The sequence below is a fragment of the Marmota marmota genome, unplaced genomic scaffold (genome assembly GCF_001458135.2).
Source record: "Marmota marmota marmota unplaced genomic scaffold, marMar, whole genome shotgun sequence".
Taxonomy (NCBI): Eukaryota; Metazoa; Chordata; class Mammalia; order Rodentia; family Sciuridae; genus Marmota; species Marmota marmota.
The window spans coordinates 29,237,333-29,246,756 of NW_026000229.1; the positions used below are offsets into that span (position 1 = coordinate 29,237,333).

General features: G+C 35.0%; 1 protein-coding gene across 3 annotated transcripts in view; it reads right to left on the minus strand.

Moving 5' to 3' along the window:
* The window catches only part of Usp8 (ubiquitin specific peptidase 8), a 55,902-nt gene that overhangs the window by 29,188 nt on the left and 17,290 nt on the right, over window positions 1–9,424 (minus strand). For all 3 annotated transcript variants that reach the window (XM_015480674.2, XM_048793510.1, XM_048793511.1), the window contains one exon: window positions 826–988. In XM_015480674.2, the coding sequence (XP_015336160.1) occupies window positions 826–988 (163 nt within the window). The remainder of the gene's footprint in view (window positions 1–825; window positions 989–9,424) is intronic.

A 9,424-nucleotide genomic window follows, 5' to 3' on the forward strand; every position in this document is an offset into this window, starting at 1 on the left:
GGGGGGGGGAGTGCAATACTGGAGATTAAACTCAGGGTCTCACACATGCTAGGCAAGCACTTTGTCACTGAGCTACATCTTTAACTGGCATTAATTAATGAAACTGATGATTCACATACAAATGAAAGCTGAAAGCTACAAAATACTAAGAAAAAAAAAGAAGAAAATCTCTCAAGGATTTAATAATGCAGAAGAAATTATTTTTTAGGAAGAATGATTCTGAGGAAGTAAGGGAGATAGTGATAGCTGGTGGTATAGAGTAAGTCACTGGTAGCTTTTGGAAAACAGATGATACAGCTGAAAAGATTAATAGTAGTAGCTAAACAAAATGGACAACGAGAAAGAGGAAGGGAAAATCAGAAAAAGAAGGAAAGAGCAAAAAGGAGTGAATGAGATTCCAGAAACAGATATTTGGCAACAAATAAAGCAATATACCAAATCTTTCTTTTAATATGAATTTCATTATGAGAAAGAAGAAAAACCTTAAATATCATCTACTGAGTCCCAGAGTAGTTAAACAAGACTTGACACAACCCCAGAACTCAGATGTACTGAATCACAGCTCTTATCTCTCTCATCAAGTCTACAGTGACTGTTAAGAATATAATTAAATAGAACATACTGCTGTAAAAACTCATAGAAAAACCTAAAATCAACTGAAACTATAATATTTAATTCAACTTCAAATTAAAATACATTTACCCTTGTTGTCTAAAAGAACTTTATAGTGCTACCTTAACTCTCCATAAGCATATCATCTAACCAAAAAAAAAAAAACAAACAAAAAAAACAGTCTTTTTACTTTACACAACAAATTTGAGATACCCTTTGGGTTTTGTTTTTGGAATCCAACATAGTCTCCAAAGAACCTTTAGACGATGCACTACTATCCTCTCTTCCTGCTTCCTGCTTTTTCTGTTGCTGCAGTTGCTCTTCCTCCTGTCTGTCCTTTTCTTCAAGTTTTTTCCGAACTTCAGCTTCTTCATATCTAGTTAAAAAAAGAAGTCAAGATGTCTTTTACTACCATGAGAGTGGAAAGCAAAGGAGTTCACATTTTTAAAAAATTGGTATCCTGCATTGGAAGTATTTTGTGGCTGTATAATCTCTCCCTCCATTTGCAATCTAACTCTGCTAGAGCTTCATTATAAACCACAGCTCATATATTTGCCCTCTGCGGCTATCAGTACATTCATTTTAAACTGCCAAAAAATCTTGAAAGTCTACATTCTCAAGTTGAAAGTAACTTAATGTTCTTGTCTCTATTCCTCTATTTTCAATCTTTTTCCTTTTTCAAGTAATCCTCCCACCTCAGTGCCTTGAGTAGATGAGACTACAGGCGTGTACCACCACACCCACCTGGTACCATTTCAATCTTTTAATGATTCAAGATTTATAAGCGCCCCTAATTCTTTCTGCAAAACAAACAAATGTCAAATATTTACACGTGTAAATATTTTAAAATGACCACTTAAAAATGTATTAACACCACAGGGGGGGAGGGAGTATTATCAAGGTCAATAGATTTTTTTTTTAAAGGAGGACTGAATTTTCCATTTTGTTGGAAGTTACACAGCTATCCTAACTACAATTAGCAGATGTCCAAGGACTACGGAATGGTTTCTTATGAGATTATAAGCAACGTGGGAAGAAATGTATGTTATCAAGAACCTATATAATCTTGTTTGCCCCGAATATCACCAGCAATGTTTGGCAATGCCTGTGAGTTTCAAGTTTAAGTCAGAGAAAGAGAGGAAAAGAAAGAAAGAGGAGGAATAAAAATGAATAATTAACAACTGACTAAGGTCAATAAAAAATCAAGAGTTTTCATTTTTTGTTATATACATACATTTTATATACTCTCTTGAATGTATAGTTCTCAATGAAAATTTTGTAAATAAACAAATAACTATACAAAGGAAATGGTGATAACTCAAAGAATTTTGCCAAATTTATTTATTAAAAATTTTAAGCCTAGGGCTGGGGTGGTAGAGTGCTTGTCTTGCATGTGTGAGGCACTGGGTTTGATTCTCAGCACCACATATAAATAAATGAATAAAATAAAAGTCCATCAACATCTAAAAAAACATTTTTTTAAAAATTTTAAGCCTAATTTAAGAATGCCTTCTAGTCTTCTAATTGTTCCTCACACATCACCAACATCAGGCTAATAGTGACCAAAATGTATTATCAATAAGATATTTCCAATTTGATAAGCACCCACTTAACAAGAAATTAAACTTTTAGATGTTACACAAGGCTGAGGTATTTCTTAAGGGGAATGAGTATAAGGAAAATGGTGCTTCTCTAAATCCTTGAGCTACTTTTATCCTTATGCTTAGCAATTAGTTCTGAATAATTTATTTCAGTGGTTGAAATGATCACTAAGATATGATAAAAACATGGTGATGATAACTATCTCACACTGTTTTTTAAAATACCATTCTACCGCTGGGTGCGGTGGAACATGCCTATAATCCCAGGGGCTCGAAGACTGAAGCAGAAGGATCTCAAGTTCACAGCCTACCTCAGCAAAAAGTGAGGCACTTAAGCAACTCAGTAAGACTCTTTCTCTAAAATACAAAATAGGGCTAGAGATGTGGCTCAGTGTCAAGTGCCCCTAAGTTCAATCCTCGGTAAACAAACAAACAAAAAACAAACCATCCTTTCTCTTCAAAAAAATAAAGATGGGAGCTGGGTGTAGTAGAGCCTACCTGTAATCCCAGCTACTTGGGAGACTAAGGCAAGAGAACCACAAATTACAGGCCCCAAGTTCCTGAGCCATACTCTGCCTCAAAATAAAAATAAAAAGGGGTGGGGATATAGTTCAAGGGCATAGTACCCCTGGGTTCTATCCCCAGTGCTTATTAAAAAAAATAAAAAAGATGGGGGTATTCTGATTTTTGGTAATAGCTTAGTAGTTCCTATTGTACTGAACGGATCAAAGAAAACTACAAACTCCGGACAACATATAAAAATTGGATAGCAACCATAATCAGGCAAGAAGTAGGTGTTGATGCTTGAAGAAAGTGAGATTCTCATTTTTTACAGCTGAACACCTAAAAACTATACCTTTGTTGATGCTGGAAGAAGCTAAAACTCCAACAGAAATCCTAATTCCAGAGAGCCAGAGTTCCAATTTCTTTGTACAAATTTACCTAAATCTCTAGTTGATACCTGAACTAACCTTGTACAGGGCAGACACTAAGGAGATAAGTTTTTCTTTCAGCTAAATCTAAAAGAATTGAAAAGACATTTCATCATGACAGAGCTTAAAAATTTGAGTCTAACCAAGTAAACTGCCTATAATAACAAAAGAATCAACACTCTTCAGAGGAATAAATAGATGCAGACCTCTACATGTGTCATTCACAATTTCTAAAATTATTGGACATACAAGGAAAAAAGAAAATGTGACAATGCAAATTGACTCTGAAATAACCCTGATGATGGATTTAGCACACAAAACTCAAAGAAGATGAAGGATATAAATTTAAAATGTTCTTCTAATGAACGAACAAATAGGAAATCTCTGCAAAGAAATGGTCACCATAAAAAAGACCAAACAGAAATTCTGGTATTGAAACACATATCTGGGAAACACACCCCCACCCCCCAAAACAAACCCCAAACTCACCTACCTGAAAACTGGAGATGAGAGTACTTAAAGAGTAATACAAATTAGCCAATCTAAAGAAAAGGGGGGGGGGGGAATGATTTTAAAGGAGGAGGAAGGGAAAAAGGAGAACAACAAACTCAACTTAGAGATCTGATGGACAAAATAGGAAGGTCTATCATATGTATAGCTGGAGTTCAAGCAAGACAATGAAAACGGGACAGGAAAAAAGTAAATACTTAAGAAATGGTGGTCAAGAACTTCCCAAATGTAACCAAAGACATTAATTTACATATATGGGGATGTGAGTAAATCTCAAACAGGAAAAATACAAAGAAAACCAACCTTCCAACATCATGGGCAAACCAAAGCTCAAGGGAAAATCTTCAATCAGAAAATAATGACACATTACTTGCAAGTAATCTCAATGACTATTAAGAAACAATGGAGGGGCTGGGGTTGTGGCTCAGCGGTAGAGCGCTCACCTAGCCTGTGGAAGGCACTGGGTTCGATCTTCAGCACCACATAAAAATAAATAAATAAAATAAAGGTACTGTGTCCAACTTAAAAAAAAATTAAACAACAACAAAAAACAAAACAAAACAATGGAGGTCACAAGACACTGAAATATCTTTATTTAAAGTATTAGAAGAAGTAAGGGGACATATCAAACCACAATCCTGTAATTCATGAAAGGATAAATCCTGTTATCCTAAAAATATCTTTTAAGAATAAAGATGAAGCCAGGCATGGTGGTACAAGCCTATAATCCAACAACTGCAAAGCTTAGGCAGGAGGATCACAAGTTCAAGGCTAGCCTAGGCAATTTAGCAAGACCCTATCTCAAAATAAAAACAGAAGGTCTCCAGGCTCAATCTCCAGTGCTGAGGGGAAAAAAGGGAAAGAGAGGGAAGGAGGGAAAGAGGAGGGAGTATGCTCCTGCACACACATAGGAATATGAAATAAAGATATTTTCAGATAAACAAAAATCAAGAATTTGTTCCCAACAAACTACTAGAAGTGTTAAAGGAAGTTTTCAGGCCAAAGGAAATGTTTCTAGATGGAACTTGTATCTAAAAGAAATAGAGAATACCAGAAATGGTAAATATAAGGGTGAATATAAAGGAATATTTTTTTCTCTTAATTTTTAAAAACACATATGCATGTTTAAAGCAAAAATTATAACCCTGTTTTGGGGGAGGTTCTAGTGTTTGTATACATATGTGACAACTAATGCATAAAGGATAAAGGGTGGTAAACAGATTTATATTGTTGCAAATGAAAGAAATCCCTGGAGAACCTGTTTTTTTAAGAATGTAATACATTTAAAAGCTAGCTGATCACATGGAATTCAAAAAAGAATAATTCAAAGGCAAGAAACTATGAAAAACACATGACACAAAAGAAAACAATAGTAAAATGACAGAGCTAAGTACAACCACATCAAAAACTACATTAAATGTGAATAGATAAAACACTACCAATAAAGAGACAGAAACTGTCAAAAATGAATGAAAAAGTGAGATACAATTATATGATATCTACATGAGATGCTCTTAAGAATAGATATTGGCAAAGCTCAAAGTAAATGGAAAAACACATACACATACAAAAACTGAAGTAACCTTGAAGTAGTCTTCAGAATACAGAATATTCCCAGATTTAAAGGGGGATATAATGATAAAAAGGTCAATTCAAACTGGGCACAATGGCACAAGCCTACAATCTCAGTGACTTGGAGACTGAGGCAGGAGGATCACAAGTTGGAGGCCAACCTTAACAACTTAGTGAAAACCTGTCTCAAAATATCATGGGGCTGTGGCTCAGTGGTGGAATACTCTGGGTTCAATCCCTATTACTGCAAAAAATAACTAACTAAATAAAGACCAATTCATCAGGAATTTATAATAGCAATAGATGTTTACATGCCTAGAATTAGAATTTCAAGTATATAAAACAAAAACTGAAAGAATTAAAGGGAAAAATAAATACAGTATTTAGCACCCTCTCTTAGTAACTGTTACAACTTGGCCAAAAACAAACAAATAACATCCCCACAAACTCAATAAGTTAAAAACAACAAAAAAGATAAGAGAAGATCTAACCAAAACTCAACCACTCTGACCTAAATGACACATATATGGTTCTATAATTTAAAAATTGTTTGTGAACCCACTCTCCCACCAAACTCATGATGAAATTTAATCCCCACTGGGTAGAAATTTAATGAGACTATGGAATTTAATGGTAGGCCATTTGGGAGATAATTAGGATTAGATAAAGTCATTGTGGTGGGACCACTATGACTGAATATTGATGGCTTTATGAGACCAGAAAGGTCCTAGCCCAAGACTGCACCATGCTATTTGACCTTTCGGCCTCCAAAACCATGAGCTCAATAAACCTCTTTACTTTACAAAGTCAGTCTATCTTTGTATTTCATTGTATTGACACAAAATGGATTAATAATACACAGAGAACACTTTATTCACAACTGCAATTTTCAAGTACATATAAGACTATTCACTAAGATAGACCATATGCTGAGATATAGTATAAGAATACATTTAAAGAGACTGAATATCTCTGACCACAGTGAAATTAAATTAGAAATCAATAAGATATCTAGAAAAATCTCATATATTTGGAAATTAAACAACACACTTCTATACAATCCTAGGATCAAGGGGAAAAAAATCACAAGGGAAATTTTAAAATATTTCCAAATAAATTATAAAACTCTGCAGAGAGAACAATATGCTATTAGATTTATAAAAATCCATGTTAAAATAAATAGAAATAAAAGTGAACAACTTCATATAGGATTTTACAAAAGCAGAGGTTTCACCAGATTACACCTGTTCATCAAACAATATTCATTGATATAAGGATTCTGAAATCTCCAACAGGACCACCCTTCCTACTGTATTTGCTTCCCCAATTTCCCTATGCACTGTTTGAAAACTTGCTGACAGAAGAACAAGCAAGTACCATCACTGGCTATGTCAATGAAACAGCAACTCCAGATTTTTCTGCCTATTTCATATGCCAACATCTATTTTACAGTTATAAAACAGAAATGAAAGACTTGGGACAAGGAACAAAACTGTGCAGATGTTTTACCTAGACTCATTAATGTAAGTCATTAGAAAGCCAAAAAGAACAGTGCTGCAGAACAAGGCTGCTTCCATTGTTAATGACAACAGCAAATACTTACTGAGCATCCACTACACGCCAGGCATCAATCTAAGTGTTTGAATGTGTTAATTTTCTTAATGCATTAAAAAACTCTGAGGTGGGGTTTATTCTTTTTTTTTTTTTTTTTTTGGGGGGGTTTATTCTTATCCCAGTTACAGATGAAAAGACAGGCAGAGGGAGACTAAAGTAACTTTCCCAGGATCACACAATTAGTAAGTACAAATGGAATTCAAACCCAGGGAGTCTGGCTCCACACACTTACCCACTGCTCTACATCTCTGCTCTAGTAGTACTCTATGCTGGAACAGTATGTGAACTGTCTGCCCTAAGAAGTAAGCACAGTCAGGCTGGCAAAAATGAAGAAACTTAAGATTCCCTTTATTCCTGAAAAGAAATTTTTTTTTTGGTACCAGCGATTGAATCCAGGGGCGCTTTACCACTGAGCTACATACATCCCCAGGCCTTTTTATTTTTTTGCTAAGTTGCTTAGGGCCTCACTAAGTTACTGGGGCTGGCCTCGAACTTGCAATCCTCCTGTCCAGCCTCAGTTGCTGGGATTACAGGTGTACACCACTGTGCCCAGGTCCTGTTTTCTTTTTGATGTATTCACATCTCACTCCCTACCTTGCTGTTTGCTCCATTTCTACATTAGAGTGGTAAATCCACTTAAATACAGTTGATGATGCTTCCACTTCAGAGCCTCAATTAGCAATCTGAAATGAGGTCAAGGCTTGCTCATCATCTGACAGACTTCTGGTTCCTTTACCTACCTATTTAATTTCTTGAGAATCCTGATACCACCAGAGTTGGTAAAAATTAAATCTAAGAGAACCCCTAACATGGATGTGAAAGAAGTGGGTAAATCAATAAATGTTTAAACAAATATTCCATAATGATAAATGATGCTGAAATGTTTTCCATATACTAATTAGGTCTTTTGGTTCAAGTGTTTTGGGAATCTGGAACTATGCCTGCTAGGAGAGGGAAGATAGACTGCATGATACCAGATGACCAGGCAAACTAGCAGAAAATTTGCCCAATGTGTCTAGGACTTTCATCTTAAAGTTAAAATATATCTTCCAAAATTTAGACAGAATAGTTTCGAATTTCTTTCTCAGACTGCTGGCCTGATGAAAGGGAAATCCTAAGTATGTACAGATTTCAAAAACTTAAAAGGAGAAGAGCTCTGTGGTTGACTTATTAGAGAATTAGTAAGGATAAATGAGAAGATATGTTAATACAGAACTGCTGTAAATGTCAATGAAAAAACCAAACATATATGGCAAGAAACAAGAGAAGGATATTTAGGGAGAAAAACAAGAATGAAATGATTCTCCTCATCTAGATACAAATTAATCTACAAATCAGGAAAAATTCAGTGTACATTCAAAAACCTTAGAACTGGGGTCTAAGAGCTCATTCAGCAATAACAACATTATTGTAAAATAGGCCATTCCATTACTGTGTAAAAGTAAATATTTGAATATTGAATCGTTCTCATTGACTTCCTTCATAAGAACAGAGTTTTTAAAGAAAAAAGGTGTCATTATTTTTTCAAGAAGTATCTGCCTTTATATGTATATGTTCTGATGCTATACTCTGCAAAACAATTCTCTTCACTTGAACACTGCACATTTATCTAAAAGAAATACAGGTAACAAAATGGATCTCATAGTCAAGATTCACTGTACTAGAAGTTTTTAAAAATCTTATAATCAAGGTCCCTTTGCCCAGTAATAAGTTATAGTTATGAGGATTAAAGAGTTATATAAAGATCTTCTTTAACCTACATAACTTCTGTGTGAATCATCACACATTTATTAATTTGCCTTCTGAAGAATTCAGCAACCACAAGATTATTCTCTCTTCTTTATTACAAAAACAATAGAATATCAATAGTAAATAAACACTTTAAAATAGATACATTATTAATAATCCTGCCACCCAAGCTGGGGTTGTAGCTCACTGGTGGAGCATTTGCCTCACATGCATGGGGCACTGGGTTCAATCCTCAGCACCACATAAAAATAAATAAATAAAATGGAGATATTGTGTCCAGCTGCAACTAAAAAAATACTTTAAAAAATAATAATCCTGCCACTTGAACTCAAGTATTTAATTTTTGACGTTTTTGTCTTTTAAAAATACATGTTTCAGGGGCTGGAGGCATAGCTCAGTGGTGGCGATATTACCAAAAGTTCTCTATAGGTTTAATGCAATGCCAATCAAAATCCCAACGGCATTTCTTGTAGAAATAGAGAAAGCAATCATGAAATTCATATGGAAAAATAAAAGACCCAGAATAGCAAAAACAATGCTAAGCAGGAAGTGTGAATCAGGCGGTATAGCGATACCAGACTTCAAACTATACTACAGAGCAATAGTAACAAAAACAGCATGGTACTGGTACCAAAACAGGCGGGTGGACCAATGGTACAGAATAGAGGACACAGAAACCAATCCACAAAACTACAACTATCTTATATTTGATAAAGGGGCTAAAAGCATGCAATGGAGGAAGGATAGCATCTTCAACAAATGGTGCTGGGAAAACTGGAAATCCATATGCAACAAAATGAAACTGAATCCCTTTCTCTCGCCATGCACAAAAGT